The sequence below is a fragment of the Pempheris klunzingeri genome, chromosome 17, assembly GCF_042242105.1.
Source record: "Pempheris klunzingeri isolate RE-2024b chromosome 17, fPemKlu1.hap1, whole genome shotgun sequence".
Taxonomy (NCBI): domain Eukaryota; kingdom Metazoa; phylum Chordata; class Actinopteri; order Acropomatiformes; family Pempheridae; genus Pempheris; species Pempheris klunzingeri.
This window is the reverse complement of record NC_092028.1, coordinates 15,166,048-15,191,943: the sequence shown is the minus strand read 5'-3', so window position 1 is coordinate 15,191,943 and position 25,896 is coordinate 15,166,048. Positions and strand designations below refer to the sequence as shown.

Sequence of the window (25,896 nt, the reverse complement as noted above, 5' to 3'; positions counted from 1 at the left end):
GGCTTGTAGTAGGCCTATACAGATAAATTATACAGTCAACATTCAGATTTTAAAGGTGATCTGAATTCACATCAAAATGTAACTCGGGGCAAATTAGATTAAATGCATGTTGTTAATTTCTCCTTTATTTTTCACTGTTCAAAATAAAGGTGTCAAACATGAAAGCTGGTTGGGTAGTTAGCACAGTGCACTGTTAAGCTCCAATCTGTTGATCCACTTAAAGGTAAAATCTTGACCTAGTTTGCCCTCTTTGGATTTACATCTAATCGACTATCCAAATGAGTTAAGCAGTGCCAACCTTGTCCCTCCATGAGGCTCCTCACATTTCACAACACGTCTGTGCGGGTAGCCCAGGCAACCTCTCATGTGTATCCAAAGGAAACTCAAGAATGCTGTTTACAAAGTGCCTTGTGAAAAATAGCGATTCACCACAAACTGTTTGAGACGAATCGGAAGTGTGTGATTATATGGGAGCCACCATCTGTCAGTAGTTGATGGGAGGGGGTGGAGCAAGCCCCTACCAGCTGAGAGGGTGCAGACGCCCCCTGCTGTCCCTCATTTGACCCTGCATGCTGACTCTACATTGGATTAATTTGCTTCCCAATGAAACCCAAGAGTGTCCCCTTTTGCTGGCACAGTGACTGTTGAGCATAGAGTGGGGGATGTGAGGAAAGAAAAATGAAGTTTGTTTGTTCAAGTGTGCCATGTGTGTATTTGTGTAGTTCTTCAGACAGTCAAACAAGAAGGCTGAATGTTAACTATAACTGTGGAGCAGCCTTTAGGAGTTGACCTCTCCCTGGAGAGAGAGCTAAGCTGAGGCTGGCACTGCCACAGGCCCAGAGACAGCACTGTGTCTCATGCCAAGAGGGATCAGACTGCGCCAAATCTTAAATGGGCATCTTCTCCCTCTGTCGACCATCCTGCTAAGCCAAGCCCAGGTTTCTGCCTTCCTGCATGAGAGGCACTTCACACTTCAAAACAGAAGGATACGTGTGGTGATGGTGTTTACCAGAGGCTCAGTTAGTTTTAAGGCTCAGTTTATGTCAACAAGTAAGAAACCAACAGGAAAGGAAAATAAAGAGAATGCAAGTGATATGTTTTTGTAGGTCTATCATGCAATTTAATCTCTGCAACTATAAAAATTGTTAAAACAAGATTTTTAGATCTAGTTTTGAACATGGGGAATATGCTTCACACTCACAAATGTCCTTTTTTGACTCGAATCAGGCATAAAGCAGATCTGAACATGTTGTCATTAACTAATCAAAAGTGAGATGTGCGAATGTGTACAAGTTTGGGAGTGGATATCCATTCAGCAAAGAACAATGAAGAGAAGGCTCTTCCTTTAGGGATAGAAGGCTGTGATGAGGGCACTTACATGAAGCAAATGAATATGATTTACGACATATATGAATATGATGAACGAATATGATGACAACGTTTCAAACGTTGCCATAAAAATTTGATTGACGATTGCACGGCCTGTAAATTCAACAAACCATTAACAAAGCACCATAAGGTCAGACGTTGAAAATGCAAACAATGGCCGTAATTTGTTTCTCTGTTATATTTTTCAATAGAATTATTTTAGCTTTTCATAATATTTTCTCTACCTTCTTATGAGAAAATGTAAAAACAGAGTGAAATGAGACAAAATGTCGGAGGTATTTTAAAATTATTTTAGATGTTGGTGCATGTGCAATGAAGTATTCCCATTGACAAGCCCTTGTCCTTGTGTGCCCTCCAGGTTGGGGAGAGCTACCCAGCTCCCACACAAAATCAGAGAGCTCTTGGGGGGAACCTGCACCCTCTCCAGTCAGCGTGGACAATGGGACGTCTGCCTGGGGCAAATCTACCGGGGGCTGGGGAGACAACAACCCAGAGAGCTATGGCAGGGGTAACCCGACAATGACATCTGCATCTTGCAAACCTGGTAAATGGCTTAATCCTGGTAAATGGCTTAATCCTGTATAGTTTTATGTATTAGTCTTTACCTAGTAAGTATAGCTTTGATGAATAATGATACCATGTGTGTTCTCCACTGCTGAAAAAAGTTCAATAATGCTGTCCTGATGAGTTAAGTCAAGGACATCAATATGGTACAAGAGAAGCAAGGAAAGCCAGGACATTTTACCTAGAAATCCACAATGACCCCTTGTGGCCATTTGATATTTTGGAGCAGTGTTTCCCAGTCCTGGTCCTGAGGGCCCCCTGCTCTGCATGTTTTAGACGTTTCCCTGCTCCAGCACACGTAATTCAAGCAGTCTGCTTGTCATTAAGCTCTGCAGAAGCCTGATAAGGACCCATTCATTTGAATCGTGTGTGTTGTAGCAGGGAAACACCAAAACCAAACAGAGCAGGGGGCCCTCAGGACCAGGACTGGGACACACCGAGTCTTTAGTCTACAGATAGTTTTACATACTAATGAACAAGATGTAACACTTTGAGATTGTTATTAACCAGTTCTTAGTTACTTTTCCAGGCTTGAATTTTGTCACTTTCATTTTCTTTCGTCACACAGTTGTCTTAATATACATTTTAAAATCTGAAAACTCACTAACGAGGACACATTTGAGGCTTTCATTAATATGTGTACTATCGTATGCTCGGTTTTATTTTTAATTTTTGTTGAGGGGGGGTGATTACTCAGGTGAAATTTTATTGTTGTAAGCCAAAATTACAGATCACAATTTAATTCAGTGGACTTTACACTAAGTAAGGACATCATACAGTTATCACATCAGGCATGTGTCGAAGTGTATATCATCACAGCTACTTGGTTTACATCCTTTCTTGTGGTTTGTTTTCCAGCCCCCAAACCTATGCAAGACGGATGGGGAGGAGGAGGTGAAGAGCTGAACTTGTCAGGGGGTCAGTGGGATGCTGAGGAGGGAGACATGTGGAACAACGCTGCCTCCCAGGAGAGCAACTCCTCCTGTAATTCATGGGGCAATGCATCTAAAAAAGGCCCACAGAAGGTGTGAATCAGGGATAATTACTTACGAAATCATCCCTTTGTCCTTAAGAAACAATTTAATTTTGTTGATTAATATATTTTCATGGTAAAATATCATAAAGTTAGTGGGCTAATAATAATTTTCTATCATCACTTCTTTTAAGGGAAAGGTCCCAGGGAAGCAAGAAGATGCCTGGATCATGAACCGTCTCATCAAACAGCTGACAGACATGGGCTTCCCGGTGAGTTCAAGTGACACTAAACCACTGCACTGCTGTTTGTAAAGGAGTGTGTTTTTTGTACCGTTGACCAGTGATGATGATTGTTACATACTATTAAGCATTCCCCAATAACGCATTGAAATGGGCATAAATAGCCTCTATGTGCAGAATTTGAAAATGCCCAACTCTTGCACCCTCAGAGTGACCAAAATAAGTACTCCAGACAGCAACACACACCTGTTGCTCTGTATCATCTAAAAACTAAACGTCTCCCAAACAGCAGAATTAATATTTGTTTTGTCGATGCTTGTTCTTGATTGTTGCTTTTGTTTTCTTTGTTCGTCTTAAAATGTCTTGATGTAATTATGTTTTTGTTGAATGTTAAATGTATGCTACTTATTCCATTCTGACAATGATTCTGATTAAACCTGCATCAATTTGTTTATTATTTGATCAATAGAAACTAATCAGCAACAGAAACGAACATGGCTTAATTGAGGTTGTTTTTGGCAAAATCACAAATGTAATATTTTCTGGTTTCCTTCGTCTTTTCTCTGATGTTTTGTGGACCAAGAACAGCTTAATCAGTAATTGGTAGTTATGGTCCTAATTGTGATTGGTCATTTCATGCACAGTTGGAGCCAGTTGTGACACCAGTAACTCAAATCTACTTATTTGCATTTGGAACATCAGTCGTGAAACCAGAAGTTTGAAACAATACATTGTTCATACCCTACATTTTAGCACTGACTTGTTTCTGCATTACTGATGTTTTCCGGTTTGTTCTGCAGAGGGATCCCGCAGAGGAGGCTCTGAAGAGCAACAACATGAACCTGGATCAGGCCATGAGTGCCCTGCTGGAGAAGAAGACAGAGCTGGACAAGCGGGGGATGGGGATTACCGGCCACGACTACAACAACGGGCTCATCAACAAGCCCATGAGCTGCCCTCGGCCTCCGCTTCTTTCCAAAGACCCCTCAGCAGACCCCCGCTTGCCCTTCATGGATAAGGTAACGCACTGATTTACTTGAAAGCATACTCGACATTGAATACTTCTGAATGTTAACGCCAATGTGGTGTAGGAAATATTTAACTGGTGTGTTTGAACGGTATCTCTAAGAAAATTAGTTGACTGATTAGGAAAATGAATAATGAAACAACCTCTTGTGGTGGAACTAGCCTCCACGTTTGACTGGCGCAGAGGTTGACTGTCTCTTTCTTGACTCCCGTTGTCCAGCAGATGCAGAGTGGAATGTTTGGCGGTGGTGGAGCAGCACAAGCCCGGGCCATGCAGCAGCCGCAGCCGCCTCCTCAGCCGCCAGTGCCGCCTCTCAGTTCCTCTCAGCCTAGTCTACGTGCTCAAGTGCCTCAGTTTCTCTCCCCTCAGGTACACACACACACACATGGCCTTATTTCTCTCTTACTACATGAACATATTAGAGGGCATTTTAATGTATGCAATGATAAATATTTTACATTCAGATCACAGTCTTTAAAAACATCTTCATATGCCAGTGATGGAGCGTTAGTTTTGGCATTCAGGCCTAAATATCACAAGCTGATGTGTGGTTTTAATGTGCTGATATTTTTCCTACAGGTTCAAGCACAGCTCTTACAGTTTGCAGCAAAAAACATTGGTCTGAATCCTGCACTTTTAACCTCACCAATAAACCCTCAACATATGACCCTTCTGAATCAACTTTACCAGCTGCAACTGGTGAGTCTCGCTCTTTCAGTTTTAATAGATACAGCTAATAGATATAATTGCCTGTGGTAGAGTGCACATTGCAAACATCAAGGACTCCAAACTTATTAAGGCCTACTTTCATGTTTTCAGTACATTTACACTGTGTGCACAATTATTAGGCAAGTGATTATTTTGACCATATCATCATTTTATCCATAATTTCCAACTCCAAGCTGTATAAACTTGAATGCTTATTGGATTTAATGCATATCAGGTGATGTGTATTTGTGTAACGAGGGAGGGTGTGGCCTAAGGAGATCAACACCCTATATCAAGGCGTGCATAATTATTAGGCAGATTCTTCTCCTCAGGAAAAATGGGCCAAAAAAGAGATTTAACTGACTCTGAAAAGTCAAATATTGTAAAAAGTCTTTCAGAGGGATGCAGCACTCTTGAAATATCTAAGATATTGGGGCGTGATCACAGAACCATCAAACGTTTTGTTGCAAATAGTCAGCAAGGTCGCAAGAAACGTGTCGAGAAGAAAAGACGCAAATTAACCACCAAAGATTTGAGAAGAATCAAACGTGAAGCTACCAGGAACCCATTATCCTCCAGTGCTGCCATATTCCACAACTCCAACCTACCTGGAGTGTCAAGAAGTACGAGGTGTTCAGTTCTCAGAGGCATGGCCAAGGTAAGAAAGGCTGAAACCAGACCACCTCTGAACAAGACACATAAGTTGAAACGTCAAGAATGGGCCAAGAAATATCTGAAGACAGATTTTTCAAAGGTTTTGTGGACTGATGAGATGAGAGTGACTCTTGACGGACCAGATGGATGGGCCCGTGGTTGGATCAGTAACGGACACAGAGCTCCACTTCGACTCAGACGCCAGCAAGGTGGAGGTGGGGTACTGGTATGGGCAGGTATTATTAAAGATGAGCTAGTTGGACCTTTTCGGGTTGAAAATGGACTCAAAATCAACTCTCAGACCTACTGCCAATTTCTAGAAGACACTTTCTTCAAGCAGTGGTACAGGAAAAAGTCTGCATCTTTCAAGAAGACTTTGATTTTTTTGCAAGACAACGCTCCATCACACGCATCAAAGTACTCCACTGCGTGGCTGGCCAGTAAAGGCCTTAAAGATGAAAAACTAATGACATGGCCCCCTTCTTCACCTGACTTAAACCCTGTTGAGAACTTTTGGGCCCTTCTTAAGCAGGAAATTTACAGTGAAGGTAAACAGTACTCCTCTCTGAACAGTGTCTGGGAGGCTGTGGTTGCGGCTGCACAAAAAGTTGATTCTGACCAGATCAAGAAACTGACTGACTCCGTGAATGGAAGGCTTGTGACTGTTATTGAAAAGAAGGGTGGCTATATTGGTCACTGAGGGTTTTTTTTTTTTTAATTTCAGAAATGTTTATTTGTAAATTTTGAGTTTGTTTATTATTCTCACTTTAACAGGTGAAAATAAACAAGTGAGATGGGAAAATCTTTGTTTTTCATTTAGTTGCATAATAATTCTGCACACTAATAGTTGCCTAATAATGGTGTATGTATAGATATTCTCTTAAGAAAGCCAAAACTTCACTTTTACTACTTAAATGTTCAGGTTTGAGGGTTTGTTAACATTTTGGATTGACCAAGAGCACTGTAGTTGTACAATAACAAAATGAATCCTCAAAAATACAACTTGCCTAATAATTGTGCACGCAGTGTAGATTAACCATTTTATTACATACCTATTTTTTTTTTTTTTTTTTGGTTACTACTGAGTTAAAACTAGATTCACTGACACAGTGACATCTTTTGACACTGAAACAATGCTTGTACATGATCCACAGGCATACCAGCGTTTACAAATTCAGCAGCAGATGTTGCAGGCGCAGCGCAACGTTTCTGGCCCCATTCGACAACAAGAGCAGCAAGTAAGTTTCCCCTCTTGACCTTCAATTTTCTTTTCTGTCCTGCTCCGTTACTCACTGTTACAGTTATCACTGAGAAACCCTACATTTACTGAGTTAGAATTATATTACCTAAATGGTAAATGGACTGTACTTCTGAAGCACCTTCCTAGTATTTATGACCACTCAAAGCACTTTAACATGACATTCACATTTACCCATTTATCATTCACACACCATTTACACAATGATGGCAGAGTCTACCATGCAAGGTGCCAGTCTGCTCATCAGGCCAGGAACTAACCATTTACACTCTCACTTGACCTGCTCGACCTCTGAGCCACAGCCACCTGCAAATAAAGCTGATTAAAGGAAAACTAATTTAAAGATAGCCCAGGCTAATGTACATTTCCATGTCATTTGTAACACCTGCACATTATAGATTGTAAATACTGTATCTCTCTTTCCAGGTTGCACGTACAATCAATAACATGCAGCAGCAGATCCAACAGCACCAGCGTCAGCTGGCCCAGGCACTGCTGATGAAGCAGCAGCAACAGCAGCCGCCCCCCTCCCACTCGGGCCTGCATCCTGGTGGGGCCAAATCTAGCCTGGATTCATTTCCAGGTCACCCCCAGGCTCCAGGCCTCCCTGACCTGCAGACCAAAGAGCCGCAGTCATCTCCAAACACCTATAGCCCCTATTCTCTCTGTGAGTGGTATTTACCTTTTTTCTTTGGATGATAAATAGATAACGCCAATCCTCGTAGGTTTTTTTGATAACGTCTCTGTGGTTCCTCAGCTGGACTGAATCCAAACATGAATGTAAACTGCATGGAGGTGGGAAGTATGTCTATGAAGGAACCCCCCCAGCCTCAATCGCGCCTGTCGCAGTGGACGCATCCCAACTCCATCGAAAGCCTCTCTGGAAGCTCCTCTCCTCTAGAGCCCAACCTGGGCAAGCATGGTGAGGAAAGAAAAAGAATGCTGGGTAATTAAAACAAGTCCTACTAGAGAACACTTTGTTCCATATCTCATGCCAAGTTTGAATTAATGATAACTAAATGTTTTCCTTTGCACACCAAAATAACAAGGATTTTCCTTTCTTAATTAAACCTCATTGAACCTCTAGTTTAACACATTTTACACCAAGGACCTGTGTGTGGCTCAGGCAGAAAGCTTCTACTTATAATGTTGTACACACCATAATGTATACAAGAAAGAAAATATGTTACGAACAGAATGATTTAGAAATCAATTATTATTTAAATATAATTACACTATTAAATGAAAAGTACTGTGAACAAACAAAGGAAGACTAATATGTAGTCTTTCCCCACATTCCACTGATATCAACCTCTACACTTTGTGTAAATGTTTTTGGTTTAATCTCTCAGGTGCCAACCTGGGCCCCCCTGGTAAGCCTCATCAGATGGAGGACTCTTACAGCCCCTACAACATGATGTCCAGCTCAGACTCTCCTACCAGCCCCCTGGTTCCCCCCGACAGCTGGGGGCAGGGGAAGAGCAGCAGTGACAAGATGGCCAACGGGACCAATATTAACTGGCCACCAGGTTAGGAACACTTGAAGCATTCACTGTTCAGGGTTGGTCAGTTTGCCTTTTGGAGCCACATGTAGATCACTAGTGTTTTTCATCTATTTAGCCATGTTGGCAACTAATATTACTGACTGAAACATTGTTCACATCGCTTTCATTTCCCACTATTGAAATGTGGTTTATAATTAGGATTAACAGGATTATTGTCACATCATCTATAAACACTTAAAATAAAGTTACCATCCAGTTAAACTTCATCAACCAAAGACTAAACCTTTGTTACCAGCTGGTTGATTGCTGTCAGTTAATTCAGATTTTAGATTTTAGATTATCAATGGCTAATCTTTAATATTACGGCATAGGAAATTAAAAAAAACAATCAAATTTAGATTTTTAACATTTTGATTTTGATTCTCAGAGTTCTGCCCCGGTGTGCCCTGGAAGGGTCTCCAGAATATCGACCCTGAGACCGACCCCAACATGACCCCTGGCAGTGTCCCCAGCGGGCCCACCATCAACACCAACATCCAAGATGTCAACCGCTACCTTCTGCGAGACAGGAGTGGAGGTGAGAGCAGGGTCAGAGAGTTGTAGAGCAAGGGCTGAAAAAGTGTCTCGATGACACACTCAGTAAGAGGGTTTTGTGAGGCAGTGATGGCCTACAAGTCAAGTTCAAATCCAAGCAGAAGTTTGCGGTATTTTCCCCCAAAATTTGAAATTTAAAACAGGTTGTGTCCTCATGTATTACAAGCCTACTAAAATTGTCTGATGGTATCATGCAGCTGCTACCACCAGAGAGCCTGCTTCTTATTCTTTTGTTCTTCATTTTCCTACTTTTAACTGCTTCTATAATCATTGTCATTTACCAGTTTATATACTTCTCAGTGATCTTACTTTCATCATTTGTTGTGCACTTTCCTTTATTCCATTTTCTCTCTCTGCTATTTTTTCCTTATTTGTTTGTGTCTGTCTATTTGTTTGTTTTGATGGCATCGGCTTAGGCTCCTCTCCCACTTCATCTCAGAACGAGGCTCTGCCTCCCTCCACTGATTGGCCAGTCAGTGCCTACACTAGCTCGTTCAGTCTGTCGTCCCCGGAGACGGACGAAGCAGGTACATGGTTTATCCATAACCTTCTCCCCCCCCACATTGCAGTGGCTGAATCACTGCAAGTCAACATTATCCTCTCCCTCCTGTTACTGTAACAATCAGAGCCTCAACCACTCACTGGAGAACCACATCTCTGTCCATTCAAGTCGCTGCTCCTGGTTAAATATGACCCTCATTTGAACTCTCTCCCTGTCAACGTTGCCACTCATGCAGTGCATATTTCCCCTGTGGTGTTAGTGTATCTAGCATATCTCCGTCCTCCTTGTGTGTGGCATGGGAAGTGTCCTTTGGGAAAATACGAGGAAAAAAAACAAAAACATTTAAATCTGATCATTTTGCACTGCCGGACTCCCTCCTGTGGGAGCAGCTGTCTTTTGATCACCTTTCCTTCACTCTTTTCCACTCAGGTAAACTGTCAGAGATGAAATCTACTTGGTCTCCAGGCCCCATTTCTCACAACCAGGCCTCCCTGTCCCACGAGCTGTGGAAGGTCCCCCAGGGACCTCGGAGCAGCAGCACGGCCCCTTCCCGCCCCCCGCCCGGCCTCACCAACACCAAGCTTCCTCAACCTTCCTCAACCTGGGGGGGCAACTCCCTGGGTCTGGCCCAAGGCTGGAGCAGCTCTTACACCACAGGTAATCCTAGAGTGAAACATTTAGGCAGCCAGGATCCAGAAGTTGTTAATGCTTCACTCCCTTAATTACTTTTTTTTAACTTTATTTAACTGTCCAAGAAATGCAGGCAAATGTTACAGCGTCAATGGAACAATCTAAGGCTCTATCATCATTGAAAACCAAAACTTTTTTTGAGCTAGTCATATATCTTTTCATATGTAGATATGTATGTATAACAATGAGATCAAACCAAATGCCATTTTCATTTTTGTCAAAATCACAGTTGAATTTTTATCTGTTATCACAAGAAATAGTATCAAATCCCAAGAGAGCAGCAATATGCAAAGAAAATAGTAAAAAGCATGTATTCCCATTTGAGAGTGCTATTACTTGATAACACAAGACAAAAGCAAATGAAGAGATTTATCATTTAAGCTTTTTTGTAAAAATATTAGACATAAAAAAACTGAAAATAGTCTAAACATTCTGTGTAGGTAAGAAACAAACCACAGTGTAGTGTGTTTGCGTGAACAGTTATGGTTGTGAAGTTTACTGTATGAGCACTTTGATGTGGTGTTCAACCACAGGCCGGGTTTTGAAGGTGCAGAGTAAGCAGGACTGTCAACAAAGAAGATGATCTTGATGTGGGTGAAAAAGTGTCAACTGACTTTGGGCGTTTGTGTTATTTTCTCACAGTAAAAATCGACACCACCCACTCACTTATAGCAACTGATTTTGGTTTCAGCCAAGCTTCATGCTGAGACATCTCTCTCTTCTTTGTGTCTATACACAGCAGGTACCACGTGGAGTACAGATAGCTCCACCAGGACCAGTAGCTGGCTGGTTCTCAGGAACCTCACTCCACAGGTAACGGGCTACATTCAGCAGCTTTCTCTTAGCCTGAAAGCATTTAGGCCTCAGGGAAACTAGCTGCATCTGTTCACTAATGTCCTTACTGTTTGTGTTGGTTTGCTGCGTCCCAGATTGACGGTTCGACTCTGCGTACACTGTGCATGCAGCACGGCCCCCTCATCACATTCCACCTCAACCTGACACAGGGCAACGCTGTGGTGCGCTACAGCTCCAAGGATGAAGCTGCCAAGGCTCAGAAGTCCCTGCACATGTGCGTCTCCTAATGAAGTCATTCAAGGCGTTTGGCTGAGTTTATTTTTAAAGGGAAGTTATAACAATTTCTCATCTATGTTTTTCCTCTCATCTCCGTCCAGGTGCGTGCTCGGGAACACCACCATCCTGGCAGAGTTTGCTGGGGAAGAGGAAGTGAACCGCTTCTTTGCACAGGGCCAGCTGCTTGGCGGAACAACCAGCTGGCAGGCCACTCCAGGCACCAATCAGACAAGGATGGGCGGCTCCGGATCCGGGGCCTCCCATCCCATCGGCCACTCACCCCACTGGAACAACAACAACGGCAGCAGCAGTAGCACTGGCCTGGGAACAGGCGGAGCAAAGACGGGCGGAGAGTTGCTGTGGGGTGGCGTGCAGCAGTATTCCAGCCTGTGGGGACCCCCGAGTGGAGAGGATGGACGGGTCATGGGGAGTCCCACCCCAATCAACACGCTGCTGCCCGGAGACCTGCTGAGTGGGGAGTCCATGTAGGACGTAAGAGCCCAGGCTTATCAAACAGCAACAGGAGCAAAAACCTTGCAAATCATTGTGGAGATAATCAGTGTGGGTGAAACGATGAAAAGGAGAGACGAGAGGAGGACGAGGCTACATCCTCGCTGCTCATCCTCACCAACCTCCTCTACTCCTTTTTTGGTTTTAGTGACATTTCAGAGTTCTTTTGTGAATCTCAGTGAGAGATTGTGGTCACAGTGTTCAGTTCTTACTTTTGGAGACACAGGAAGAAGTCTTTCCTTCAACAAATAAAGAGAACTTTTTACAGATATGAACTTTTGAGAACTCGCCGTGTGAAACATGTACTTTAGTCAAACTGACACAATGACGAGCTGCCATCTTTAAATTTTGCGTAATCCCTCTCTGCCTTTTGAGGCAATCATATTGCACCTCAGAGATCCATTAAAAGGCATCATTCCCAAAGTGAAACCCTTCAATCAGAGTGGTTGTCGAACTTTCAGCTGGTCCAGACTCAACATTTGTTTCTCTCAGCACTAATATTAGCCTTAACCTCTTTCCTGCCCTGCTATCCTCACTCACTCTGTACTTGGTGAAGAAGCATACGGACACTTGCACACCCTTATTTCTGAGCCAGTGAAACCTGAGTGGAGAGTACATGCTGCTGCTGCTTAACATAAGCAACCACAGCTCACAACTTCAGTGCATTTTTGCAAGCAGATTGAGTTCCCCACAAAACGCTCAAAGGGAATGATGCAACTCTGTTCGCCGAGTTCAAGCCATTTATTTTTGTAGTGTTTTTTTTTTTTTTTTTTTCTTCTTAAACCATTGCAAACAAAGCTAAGAACTGATATTATTCAAATGTGTCTGTCAATCTTACCTGGTGGGGGGAGAGTTTCGGGGGTCGTCACATGTACAGTTATAGACGTGATGGATGACAAAATGAACCACTGCTATTACTATGGAACTGCAAAGACAAATACTTCGATGCACCTCAACTCATCTGCGGGAAACTCGCAGTTTGGTCTCAGTCGCGGACCCTCTCACTGATGTTGTGGAAAACCTCAAGTCGTAAATGTTTCCCACCGGTGTGTAGTCGATGACCCTCCCCTGCTCCACCTGCAAAAACACCATTTCAAGTGACGTGCAATATAAGCCACAGACTCTACCGTCCAAGCACCCTACCACGACCTCTCTCAGAAAGAGAGGAGACAATAAGGAATGATTGAACTGCAAAAGCTCTATCTGCCCTGCACCCCCCCCTCCCACCCCCCCACCCCACCCCAAAACTGCCACTACTTCCCTTCATCTCCCCCGAAGAGTGTGTGAGCTCAGGAGAGTAGCAAGCTGGTCTTCAACCACCTTCTGTCCAAGATACAAGGACGTTCACACAAAGCACTTCTTCAGCCAGCCTACTCTCCACACTTATGCCAGTGACTAGTTTTGGGGGAGAAGAAGAGACAGGTGTGTGTGTTTTCTGTGTATGTGTGTGTGTGTGTGTGTGTGTGTGTGTGTGTGTGTGTGTGTGTGTGTGTGTGCGTGCTTGGGGAGAAGGCATTATACCAAAATGAGAGGAGCCTGTTTTCCTTTTTACCCAGAAGACCAGATGACCTTTTTTTTTTTCTTTTTGCCCAAATTTGCATAGGCTGAAAAGTATGAAGCAAAGATTTGTGAATAGGTGGTCTACCATAGCACTTAGCAAGAGCATCGCCGCTCGTTATACCCTTAATGCCAACAAATAGAAGAAAGGAGAAGCAACACTGGCAAATAAAAACTGAAAAACAAAGACAAAAAAGCAATCTGCTTAGTGGCTTCTCTATATACTTATTTTTTAACTTAACATGGATGTGAAGACTTTTTTTTTTTTTTTTTTTTTTTTTAAATCCTTCTTCCCTCAAGTCGATGGGACCAGGAAGGATGTCAAACATGGTAGCAAAGTGAAGGGAAATACAAAGAAAGAACTAACTCAACTGATGATGGGTGCGACAGGGAAAGACCCCAAAGCACTCATCCTCACCCTCTTTATCAAAGTAAATATCACTGTTACATTGCGTACTTTGAAATCTTTAGCCTTGGTGTCTGGAAACGCTCGACGTGTTTATGTTCTACTGGGTCCAGCAGGGAGGACCGCCATCTTTTTCGTCCCTTTTTTTTTTTGTTTTGTTTTTTTTCTTTTCGTCTTCTTTCTATTGGAGGCCCTGCCAACCTGTGTGATAGTGTGGCCACTGAGTGCCTGCCTGCTGCAGAGTGCGGTGCTCTGCAGCAGCCCTCAACCCCACCTGCCCGCCCGCCCGCCCACCCGCTCGCTCGCTGCCTCCCTGCGGATCCCTTCAGACTGGCTTCCCTCCTCGTCCCCCCCCCCGCACCTCCAGGCCAAGAGCAGCTCCTTCAGAACTGGCCCACCTGTATTACATTTACTACTACTGCTGCGCCAGAGTCTGTCCTCAGCAACCTCCAACTCCACTCTCTCTGTCTCTCTGCCGCAAGGATCACTTTAGCCAGAGATGGAGGTTTTTGATGTACTTTTGTTTTTTTTCTTGGTTTCACTTATGGAATTGCCAGTGTGCATTTTTATTTTATTGTTGTCATGAAGTTTGCTGATATTATTGCTGTTATCATTGATGCTATAGATGATGATTGTTTTCTGATGAGGATTTCATGGCTTTTTAAACATTGGTCTTTATGCAGTGTTCAGCTTCTTTCCTGCCCCTCCCGCTGCCTCCGAGGCAGAAGCAGTGCGCAAGTGTAGAGGTACGCCTCAGCCGTGCAGCAAGGCCATACGAAACACTGCAGATCTCAGTAGACAAGGCCGGTGAGGGGGTTCTTTACGTGGGGCTGTTGAGTCAGACGGGGTTTGAGGAGTAAAATCAAGTGGGAAAGGTTGTGTAGTCGAAGGTCCTCCAGGATAGTGAGCCAACTTCCTCTGTCCATCCTGGGGCACCCGCCTCCACTCTGTGTTGTCTCATAACCACATCCTCTAGTGTTGATGGGCCTCATTCACACTGGTGCTTTATGTTTAACTCTGGGAGCACTCAGTTACACTTAGAACCACCTCAACTGATGACAGCCTTCCATTTCTATGCAAAGACAAGGAGGTGTTCGTTCACAGCCATCTAGAAAATCACAGCCATCCCCCACATTTGCTAGTCTTCACTTATCTCGCAACCTTTACTACCAGGCAGCTTCCCTTGAAATCCCCCTCTGGATAAAATGAAAGGGACACTGAAAGAGCCTCTCTTCAAGGGTTTAGTCTCCCACTGTGTGGACAGAGCTACTAGATGACACTAAATGACCTGCTGGAGGCACTAGTGGTTGGCAGACAGAGTCACTTCTTCAGTCTTGTGCCAACTGATCTATAAATACCTACTTCCACCTTGCCATATCCTAATTTATCTTTAGTGTGATGAGACTTAAGTTTCTTTTATTGCTGCAGGGGCGTACACCACAGGCTCCAGCTGTAGGAGGCTTGAGGAGTAGAAGGGCAGAACAGATGAATGGTGCTGGTCTTTCACCAACTGAGGACTGGAAATTTAGTGAAGAACTGCAGGAGAAGGGTCGGGGGGTTCGGTCCCTGTATGTGTCTGTGCACTGTTTATGGGTCACATCGGGTACATCTCTTTAAAAACCAAAAACATCTTTTTCTTTATCATCAAGGGGTTTTTTTTCGCAAAAACTAGAAACTACAAAAAAAAAAGGTCTGTTTCAGCTGTGCACTCTGAGGCTGAGATGCCTGTGTTCTGTTTCTGCAAGCTGCCGCCTTCTCCCCCCCCCACCCCCCAACCCCCCGTCTGGGCTCGTTCTCTGGGCCGCTTGTGGGGAAGCTGTATCCAGGTGGTTCGTTTTGGACCTCCAACCTGAAGGTCGTGCCAGCAAATGTATAACAGGTCATTTCTGCACATCTGGCTTTGGGGTCAGGGTCCAAGCAGGGACCCAGTGTATCAGCAGAAATGGGGACACACCTCAAGTTTGGTACCAAGTCTTAAAACTTTCGGGATTTGCCCTCTTCCAGAGTCGCTTCAGACTCGCGTCATTCAACAAAACAATCACTATTGCCTGTGTTGTCTGTCTGTGCGTTTGTTTGTTCCTGAAAAACCTGCATTTACTCCACACTGGACTTGAATCAAGGAACTGGCATTTGAAGTGGGGAGTCGAACAGGGTGGGAGGATGGGTGACTGGGACGGAAGTCGGGTCTCAGATGTGCCCTGGATTTCTTGGCGCAGCACCAGCACTGAGAGCCCCGGCCCCTCCCACACCCGCCTGCCTGCGCTCTTATCTACCTGTCTAGTGTTGGAAATCAGATGCCCTCCCTTCTTAAAGTCACACGGACTCAAAGGCAACTGGAGCTCGAGCAAAGTATGCTTCTCAATCATGGATCAGACAGGGGTCTGGGGCAGGGGCCCGAAGAAGAGTTCAATTAGCAAGTTTCTCTTTAAAAAAACAAAGACCTGGGTTGAATATGCACATGCTAGTTCATACACAGCATACAGCCAAGAGTACATAACGGGTGTATGTGTGAATATGGCTAGATCTGTTTTCCACTTAGAATAACCCCCACTCCCCCTGCCCCCCCCCCCTGCCTTCAGCCCTTACCCTGTGTATCCTCCTCAACATTATATTTCCCAGAAGACAAGATCATAAACATATCAGAGTAATACAAAATAATGAAAACAAATACTTGAATCAAAAGAAGCGCCAATAATGTAATGTGAACACTTTTTGTAGTGGTTTTTTTGTCTCATTCATACACTTCAGAGATTTTTGATAGCATCGGTTCAGAGTGAATTAAATTAGAAATACGAGTGTTGTTGAAAACAAAGATCGATATAAAGGCAAATTTACATCTGTTGTATTTGAGTGTTTGCACAAGGCTGCTTGTACTGTATGTTTTGTTTTGTATGACTGTTTAGCGTGTGAGGTGAAAATATGTGTGAGAGCTCGTGATTACAGCGGAGGAATTTCCGCCTTGTGATTCTTTTCAATTCAGTATACTTTTATGGATTTTTTTTTTTTTTTTTTTTTTTTTTTTTTTTCTTTTTGCTTGTCAAAAATATATTCTGATGTTAATTGTTACTAGCCTCTAGCGTTGCACTGAGTGTCGGCCTCACCCCTCATCCAGCTAAACGAACAACATGATACAAGTACTGAGGGGAGACGGGGACAGTTCATGTGTAAATGTTTACTCAAGGACTAAAATAAGTGTGTTTTTAAAATGTAATGTTTATCTACCTTAGTGGCTTTCATTGTGGAATAATCCAAGAAAGTATGGATCATAATTGAGTATTGCACCATTTTTCAGACTGTAAACCTAAAAAAAACAAAAAAAACAACAAAAAACAAAAAAAAAAAAAAACAGAAAAAAAATCACGTATGTATAAAAAATGCAGCAAAAAAAAAAAAAGTATTTTGCAGACCTGTGGCCATAGATTGGGGTAGAAGGACTTCAGCTCTCCCAAATCTGAGCAACAGAGAGAGTGAAGGACGAGACATCAGACTGAGCCTTGGCTTCTAGGGCTCACTTCAGAGGTGCCTACCTTTTTGGTTTGTTAGCTTTCGTTCTGTTTTCACTTATGTTCAGCTCACTCACATCGTCATATGTTTTCCTGCAAGGCCACTGACAGTTTACAAACACTTTGTTTCATTTTTTTTTTCTGGAGTTCAGGAAAAAAAAAAATCTGCAACAAAAAAGAATTACACACAGGAATGTTGGGAAAAGAAAAAAAGGACAAATGCTTCCATTTAAAAAAAAAAAAATTAAAAATTAAAAAAAAAAAGTGCAACACTTCACAGAACGAAGATTTATTGTGCTACTTTCAGAACTCTGGGATTGAACAGTGTTGTCTTGTTCTGTTTAACCTTCTTTATTCTGTGTTAATGTTGATTTCATGGACTATCTGAAGCCTGTATGTTTTATGTTGATTATATATATTTTTCCTTTATATAAAAAAAAAAAAAAAAAAAGAAAAGAAAAGAAAAAAAGACATAATTGCTCACTATCTTGCACACACACGAAAAAGTGGATCTTGTCTCAGGAAGGCCAGGGTTCCAGAGTACCAACTCCACGCCATTTTAATGTACATTTTTATGACGAGTAACGAGGAAAAAAAAAAAAAAAAGGATGATTTAAAAGAAACAATTCTAAGCACTGAAAGTTATGGATTTCAGAGGAAGAGAAAATACCTTTGTTTCTAAATCCGTAGCAGTTACATAATAACCAAATAATGGACTTTAAATGAAAATGGAGTGCTTTATATATAAATCTATATATTAAAATTGCTTTACATTTAAAAACAAAAAAAAAAAGGTCAATGATTTTGATTGTTAAAAAAAGAAAGACAGTGAATAACATGCAAAATGCTGTATGTATGAATCTTTATTGTGTTTTCTTAATGAGGTCCCGTCCTGACTGAATCAGGAACATTGTGCATTACTCTTTCTTTCCTCTCTCTCTATCTCTCTCTATCTCTCTCATTCTCCCACAGCGGGTATTATTAATAGATAAATCAGACTTTTGTGAAACATTTTTCACATTTTGGAGGATGTTTATAAAACATGAGCTGGTTGTAAAGGATCATGAAACTATGCACAAGTGTTTGGGGGGGGGTGGAAGATGGGGATTTTATGGCCTACTTCTAAGTGGCTGATCTATTGCAGGGGTTTTTGGGATCCAATGTGTTTTTATTTGTACTCGTTTTATTGTTTTTGTTTGTTTTGTTTTTTAAAGAAGGTGGAGGGGGGTGGAGAGGTGATTAATGTCAAGCCCTCCCCTCCTCCTTCAGCTTCCTTCCCCTGATTCAGATTGACCTAGCGCTACATCGCCATGCTGTGTATTCCTAAAACCAATGAGCGTCTCACTCTTTAGCACTGTGGGATTCTAGCCTGTCACCCTCAAGGGTTTGTTTTTTCTCAGTTGTTACAGTTTTCTTGGAGGGTGGGGTGGGGGTATGGGATTAGGGCTGCTTTTTGTTTGTTTTTTTGGCCTTTTTTGTTTTTGAAATATTAAGTAAAAATGTCTGTACTGAGATTTAATGAAAAGTCAGTGGCTTGTAATGTTTTATTTTTTTCTCTCTGTATATCTCTTTCTCCTCATAGAATGTGATTGTTAAATGACATGCACCGAAATGTTTTCATGAACTATGGAGCTTCTTTCAAATATTAATAAAATAGCTTTTTTCTTGGCTGTTAAAAATGTGCCATTTGGTGTTTGTGTCTCTGTCATCGCTCCACCAAACTGAGGCGTTTCTTAGAGAAGTCACCTCTCGCCCTCACGTCGTATGGCCGCTGTCGTTTCCTGCACACGTTTGCTCCACCATTGATGTGACAGCAGGAGTCACGTCAGGCTCGGAGGGCGAGCTGTCTGGGACAGGCGTAGTAGTTGTCCTGTGGGTGTCGGATGTTGGGGTTAGCGTACACGGGGAAGTTGACTTCCTCCAGGTGTGACGGGGCCTCTCGGTTATTTTGGGGGTTTCCGGCCCTCTGCTGCTTCCTGGTCATTTCCTCATAGATAGGAGCCGCAGGGGTTGATGGTAGATGATGCCTCGCCTTCACCTACAACACATTATGTCTCACTTGTTTAGACAACAATTTATGTTCACTAATCACTAACACATTTAGTATTGACTCTTTGTATGTTTATGCTCAAGGCCCCAGTGTGTGTCTGTTATTTTTAACTTTCATGTTTATTAGTTACTTTGCTGGTTGATGTCTCAGTTAATCTTTTAGTCTAAACAGTGTCAGGAGTTCACGGTGACATGTTAAAAATAATTTTTTATCCGTCCAACACTCCAAAAAGATATTCAGTTTACAATCATCATCATCATCAAGTATTTACAGTTGAGGCTTATGGCTTATGTGTGTTTAATAGAGTGATGCCGACTGAGATTTAATTTGTGGAACTCATTGAACTGAACAAAAGAAGTGTAACAGTACGCCGAACAGCAAAGTAAACAGCTTGTTTTAGACTGTAAAATGCTAATCTACTTTTCCTTTGGGATTTTTCATATTGATTTGAAGATTTTCCCTTTGCGCCTCTACATAAGGTCTCCGATTTTGTGAGTCATGCACCAACAATCCCGGCAGTAATTGTCAGAGCTCTTTACATAAGCTGCTTTGAGAAGTTTGTCAGGCCTTCATTAAAACTGACATATTAATTGATATTCAACTTCGTATGACTCATTCGTATATCGGTCTTTGTGGTTTTGATTTACAGCCGTTGCTGTCTGAAAAGCTAACGTGTCTGTCAGAAATACTGCAAAGTTAAGTGACTAGAGGAAAAAACATCAGACATGGTAAAACTATTGCACAAGCAGCATTGCTGCTTCACAACTAAACAAACCTCAGAAAGATCCCATCAACTTAAATCTGCCTGGTCAGATATTAGTTGAAGTGTAAATACTCACACATTTCTGTGTGGCCAGACAGCCGAGTGTGAGCAGAAGAAGCCCTGCCGCTGTAAAGATGGTCAAGAGCAGAAGAGGATAACTGGGAGAGCACTGGCATTTCCTCCCTGCACCACCAACACACACAAACACACACATCTGAATCAAGCAGCATTTGGGTTTAACAGCAGCAAAGCTCAAGCACTGTGTTGTGAGGTGTTTGGCCCACGTACCTGACCCTTGGACCAACAGGAAAACCTTCTGAGCGCTGAGAGTGAGCTGGTCAGAGCTGTTCTCTCTGTAGCTCAGCTCCCACACGTAGAGTCCTGTGTCACTGGGCTGTAAATGAGTCACGGTCACATTGACCCGCAGGGAGTCCAGCCCTCCACAGAGCTGCAGACGCCGCCTGTGCTCCGGGTTGACCCTGAGCTCGCCGCCCTCAGCCATGGACAGCAGGGTGGTCTGGCTGTGGGCGCCGCGGTGGTAAAGGTGGAGGCCCGTCAGGCTGCGACGCTCCTGCTGAGGGGAACAGGAGAGCTCCAGTGATTGGCTCTCTGTCAGCTGCCTGAAGATCAACTCTGCGTGGGCTGGAGGGGAAAAATGAGCAGTTGATGACAGTGTTTAGTCACACTAGCAGCTTAGCTCAGCGGATGGCAGTCAGTCAGCCCACCGCCACAGTCCAGACTGACATAGGTCTACAACTGTTGGATTGATTGCCGTGACATTTTGCACAGATATTCAAAAATTCTGTACAGACACACATGGTGCCAAGGGGAGGAACTGTAATATTTAAACATAATTTATATATAATATAGAATTAAACAAATTGCCATTTAATTTGGTAAACATATTAATAAATTTCAAAAATACTAAGACTGTGTTCATTAGGAAATGTTAGCAGTGCTAAGCCACTAAGCAAAGAAGGTAAACACAGTAAACTTCACACACATTATGTTAGAGGAAAAAAGTTAATGTCAAGATAAAGAAGTCAAAATCAGAGTCCGAATCACAAATTGTTCGGTGTAAAGTAAAACGTGAATTTGCCTTACCTTCAAAGAGCTGAATGAAAATGAGAACGCATGCCAAGCTCATCTTCGTGGCCTCGTCAGTTATAAAAGCAGTGAGCAGAGCGAAGTCATATTGTACTCGTCCCGTTTCCTCCAGTGAGTTGTGAGACTTTGAGGACAGCCTCACTGCGTTTGTTGTTCTTCACCTCAGAGCAGGAAGAGCACTTCAAAGCAAGAAAAAACAACTGCGGTTAAAACACTGCAGTTGTACAAACTGCCATTTCCTCACTGTCTCAAAAACCCTCAGTCACTGGCTGCACATAACATTAAGCAGAAATGAGAAATTAAAATTCCCCCAATATTTATAAATGATATAAACATTGTTCCACCACCAGACTGCTGGAACATAGTTACATATCTCTGTGGTGAGCACTTTGTCACTCTGATATAGCAGCAGAACTGTGTGAAAGATTTTGGCTGCCTTTAACAAGCAGCTTATGATATTATTGAGTAAGGAAAGAGGATATAACAATATTAGTTTCACTCTGTGTCACCGGATGTGTCTGGTGTCTCTAGAGCAGTCTGTGGGTGCAGATCACAGAAAAGTCACAAGGTTTCTTGCCCATTGTTGGTCTTACATAAACGTCTGTCAGTCCCTTATAATATCCTGTCCATGTGTAACACATAAAATAAAAAGATAAATAGACAAATGAAAGGGAAGAATCTTTAGAAGAGCTCCTGATAAGCAAGTTTTCATGATCATATTGTCTGATCTTCCATCACCACCACGAGATTCATTCTTCACAGGATTTAATGTTGGATTGTTTACATTGCGCACGTGTACATCATAAAGTGGGAACTCTGTATGTTTTTGGAGCGTTTTAAAGAGCCCACGGTGCCGAAATCACAGTGAGAAACACAAATGCAGAACAAATCTGCGATCCAATTATCAACAAAACTATTATTCGAAACACAGGATTAAAACCTGCCGCTGCTCTCAAATTCGTTGACATGCTCAGACAAACACAAGAAACAAGTATGTTAGTTATGTTTTAAAAAGCGCGATGATAGACTGAGACACAAACATGCAGACTTTTTCACCTGCAAGTCAAATTCAGCTATTTCAGATGTGAAAGCTGCAGTCAAAGAAGAAGAAAGAAGAACAGGAAAACATGTTTGTTTTCTCATTTTCTTTTGTTTTACCAAATTGGAACTTAAAGAACAGAAACACAAGTGGCTGCTGGGTGGTCTATACCATATAGGACTACTAAATAGGACCACATTTTTGGATGTATACTTTTAGAAAGGGACTTAATTCACTTTAGATATCATTCTATGTGAGCAAGATTGAGGCAGTTTCTGTTTTTCTTCATGCTTGAACTACATGACTGCATTTCTGATTTGCATGTCTTGTGTTGTTTTGGTGTTTTGGTGCACTGTACACAGAAACAAGCAATGCAGCAACTGTGTGATGTTTCTAACACATCAGACTTCATGTGTTGTGTGTCAGAGGGTGTGCGACCAATCGTCAGCTGATTAGTTGATGATCACACTCAGGTGTGCAGTGCTGCCCTGATGTTTAAAATACTGCACTGCCCAGACTGGTGTGCTGCCTAGTGGGTCAGACTGGAGTGTTTGCATTGTGAACCAGTTTAGCGCTCTGACCGATATCCATGGAGGCCTTTTGGGTTAACCTCCTTGTTGGACTCCTGTTATCTGGTGTTCTCAGATCATCTTTGGCTTTTCCACCCAAGCACTACCCACAAAATGCTTTGGTCCAGGTCGCAGAGAGCTCCCAACACAGCAAGAAGCAAAAGGCTCCGGCTGAGGAACCACAGCAGGTGAACACCGTCAGAGTGACCTGCCATCCGGACTCGCTGGAGATCGCCATCAAAGCCGACATGTTCGGCATTGGAGCTCCTGTAAACGGTGATGAGCTACGCCTTGGAGTGGAGCACGATGACTTCTGCAGAGCGACAGCGTCTTCAGAGGATGAGTACAGAATCCTTGTTAGGTTACTGGACTGTGGCACCAAATACTGGGTAATGAGTGTTTTATTGCACTTTACACACTTTGTGTTGGAAGTGTTAGTTCTGAATGTATCTACCTACTACCCACAGATGACTGAAGACTCTCTGGTCTACACAAACCTCCTCATATACGCTCCTGTGGCTTCTCCAGATGGGGTGATCAGAATGGATGAGGCTGTAGTTCCAATTGAGTGTCACTATCAAAGGTGGTTTTATTTTTTCTTTTAAAGACCCTGGCTTGGCGTGTCATTTTATTAATGCTTGTTTTCTGTTTCTTAGGAAGTACAGTTTGTCTAGTTCTTCACTCACGCCGACCTGGATCCCTTTCATGTCGACCCAAGCTGCAGTGGAAACTTTGGAATTCGACTTGAAAATTATGACAAGTGGGTTTTGTTCACTAGTTCTATTTTTGTTTCTCTGACCTTCATAGCTGCAAATGACTTTTTTTTTAAATTATTTGTACAGATGACTGGCAATATAAAAGAAGCTCTAACGTGTTCTACCTCGGTGACCCGATCAGCATCAAAGCCTCCGTCAGAGTTGGATATCACATGGGGCTCCGTGTATTTTTGAGCAGTTGTGTGGCCACACTTCAACCAGACATCCACTCTGTTCCCAGATACGTCTTTGTTGAAAATGGGTAAGCACTTAAGGGCTGCAACTTGGTGTTCAATTAAAGGGGGAAACTCTAATAAAACATACAGCAAGACTCAAGATCTTGACAAACTTTAGTGTAAAATCAAAGCATAAAGTCTCTTGTGGCTCCAGGGGAGCTGTCTGAAGTCTGACCTCAGCCAGCATCTGATTTGAAAAGGGAAAACTTTATATTTTTTCAGGCTGGATTCTGTCTTCTACAATTGACTCTTTGTCAGCTCTTAACTATATGAGCAAGCTAGTTTAAGACCCTTTAAATTATTTGTAAAGGTGGCTTGGCCACATCCAATCATCTTAATCCTCTGAGTCAGAGGCTGAGCCCTCTTCTTCATAGGTGCTTGGTGGACTCCCAGCTTCCAGGGTCAAAGTCCCACTACTTATCCAGGCAGCAGGATGACGAGCTCCACTTGGTCATTGACGCCTTTAGGTTTCATGAGGAGGACCGAGGAGAGGTGAGGATGTACTTGAATTACAAAAAAGAATATTGCGTGTACAGTTTTGCACACTTGTGTTTTCCCTTTCCTACAGCTCTACGTCACATGTCACATGACTGCTGTGCCAGTAAACGATGCAGAGGCACCAAACAAAGCATGCACTTTTGTAAATGGAAGGCAAGTGTGACACAATGTCAAACTACACTCCAGCTAAATGAGCAAACAGGAAGTGTGTGCACGCTGACGCTACCAAATTTCTCAGGTGGCGGTCAGCAGATGGTAATGACTACTTATGCGGTTATTGTCAAGACCAAAACAACCATGGTCAGACCCACAGTAAGCCCAGCAGCCCTGCTAAGTTTAGTCCTCGTGGGTTTGCCCTGAATACCAATAAAGGTAGGAGTCCTTGTGAAGACTGAAGTTTCACCATTAGATGTCAGGCTTCGCACAGGACTTGTGAACGTGCATCGTGCTTGTCTACTAGTGTGGGAACATGAGGCAAGTGTGGGTCCGCTGCTGGTCCTGCCAGCCAAGCAGAAAAGTGGACCTCTACCTGTGGAAGAGCTTCCTCCCCTTCTCAGTAAAATCAGCAGACCTGCACTGTATGGCAGCAAGTGGAGGAGTGGAATAAACAACAGAAGAGTTGGTAAGAGTTCAACTCAAGACAATCTTAATTTAAAGCTATTTTTAGGCTATGGATGTTTTAGTAAGAACTTTCTCCACAGAACTGAATTTTTTTTTTTTTTTTTTTTTTTTTTTTTTTTTTTTTTTTTTCAATGGTTCAAAGGATATTAATGCTATATTTTAAAATTCAAGATCTGGCGAAGGGAGTGCTTCCTGGTCAATCCACACCAAACCAGGATGTGGTTCAGAGTAAAGACATCAAAAGTGAAACTGATCAAAAAGGTGAGAAAGCTTACAGAATTGTTCAAATGCCTTTTTTTTTTTTTTTTTTTTTCTCCATTTAAACTCATCTGTCTAATTACAGATGCCGATGCAGAAAGCGACGTTGCTGAAGCACTTGAAGAGGCGGCTCCTGTGGTGGACTTGACATCAAAGGTGGCGGAGCTGGACAATAGCAGCACAGCGGCCCTCGGTGACATCAGCCCCACTGCTCCGTTGACGGTGGACGTTGCTGTACTGTCAAATGCAACTGCTACAGACTGACCTTTCAGAAACAAACGACCCAAAGATGATTAAATGGTTAAAACTATGCTTGTTTGCTTTTTTGACTGGACTACACATGATGCATCCAACTGTCTTTAATGGCTCTGATGCAGAAGTGTAATCGCGTTACTCCTCATGAAGTTTAGGCCACGACTGCAATAGCAGCTGGAACGCCAAACCTCCAGAGAAATGTCACAATGTGTCTGCTTTAAAACTTGTTTTCCAAAACTGCACTACATCCTTAATTGGCTTTACAATTGGGACACACTGAAGGATCTAGTCACCACTGCTTATGCCACGATATATGCAAGTGTTCAAACACACCAGGGCCCAAGACTCATAAAACTGGGCAAGAAATGCAGCTCAGTCTGTGTCTGTATCAAATCAGGCCACACAACTCCACAAAGGTTATTTTTCGTCTACACACATTTTCTGTAATCCAGATTAATTTTGCACACGTAAAGTGGAAACAAGGAAGATGTACAATGAGAGAATTTTCTGTTGGTGAAATGTTTTTCAGAGGAATTGCTGAGAGGACATTAGTGAATGAAGTCCTGATTTGTTTGGCTTCTGCAAACTTTGG

General features: G+C 42.8%; 3 protein-coding genes across 4 annotated transcripts in view; 2 read left to right on the top strand and 1 right to left on the bottom strand.

Moving 5' to 3' along the window:
- tnrc6c1 (trinucleotide repeat containing adaptor 6C1) overlaps positions 1-12,475 on the top strand; it is a 40,918-nt gene extending 28,443 nt beyond the window's left edge. The window contains exons 6-20 of the mRNA XM_070847222.1: positions 1,748-1,933; positions 2,812-2,978; positions 3,121-3,198; positions 3,969-4,187; positions 4,415-4,564; positions 4,775-4,894; positions 6,712-6,795; positions 7,242-7,482; positions 7,573-7,737; positions 8,168-8,344; positions 8,748-8,897; positions 9,846-10,073; positions 10,846-10,919; positions 11,036-11,175; positions 11,279-12,475. Coding sequence (XP_070703323.1) covers positions 1,748-1,933; positions 2,812-2,978; positions 3,121-3,198; positions 3,969-4,187; positions 4,415-4,564; positions 4,775-4,894; positions 6,712-6,795; positions 7,242-7,482; positions 7,573-7,737; positions 8,168-8,344; positions 8,748-8,897; positions 9,846-10,073; positions 10,846-10,919; positions 11,036-11,175; positions 11,279-11,666 — 2,567 coding nt within the window. The 3' untranslated portion in view covers positions 11,667-12,475. The remainder of the gene's footprint in view (positions 1-1,747; positions 1,934-2,811; positions 2,979-3,120; positions 3,199-3,968; positions 4,188-4,414; positions 4,565-4,774; positions 4,895-6,711; positions 6,796-7,241; positions 7,483-7,572; positions 7,738-8,167; positions 8,345-8,747; positions 8,898-9,845; positions 10,074-10,845; positions 10,920-11,035; positions 11,176-11,278) is intronic.
- Positions 12,476-17,998: 5,523 nt separating this feature from the next.
- On the bottom strand, positions 17,999-21,233 carry LOC139216803 (uncharacterized). Of its 2 annotated transcripts, none has more exons than XM_070848037.1 (4): positions 21,071-21,233; positions 20,255-20,608; positions 20,043-20,149; positions 17,999-19,191 (listed from the first exon to the last, which is right to left on the bottom strand). In XM_070848037.1, the coding sequence occupies exons 1-4, from the start codon at positions 21,111-21,113 to the stop codon at positions 18,979-18,981; spliced, it is 717 nt and encodes a 238-aa protein (XP_070704138.1). In that variant the 5' UTR covers positions 21,114-21,233; the 3' UTR covers positions 17,999-18,978. The 2 variants fall into 2 exon arrangements, with proteins under 2 accessions (XP_070704138.1, XP_070704139.1); XM_070848038.1 differs by having other exon boundaries at positions 20,043-20,092.
- Positions 21,234-22,654: 1,421 nt separating this feature from the next.
- Positions 22,655-25,313, top strand: LOC139216824 (zona pellucida sperm-binding protein 3-like). The gene is made up of 10 exons (XM_070848055.1): positions 22,655-23,070; positions 23,149-23,264; positions 23,338-23,441; positions 23,524-23,698; positions 24,047-24,164; positions 24,241-24,323; positions 24,409-24,542; positions 24,631-24,792; positions 24,963-25,052; positions 25,135-25,313. The coding sequence occupies exons 1-10, from the start codon at positions 22,702-22,704 to the stop codon at positions 25,311-25,313; spliced, it is 1,530 nt and encodes a 509-aa protein (XP_070704156.1). The 5' UTR covers positions 22,655-22,701.
- Positions 25,314-25,896: the final 583 nt, after the last annotated feature.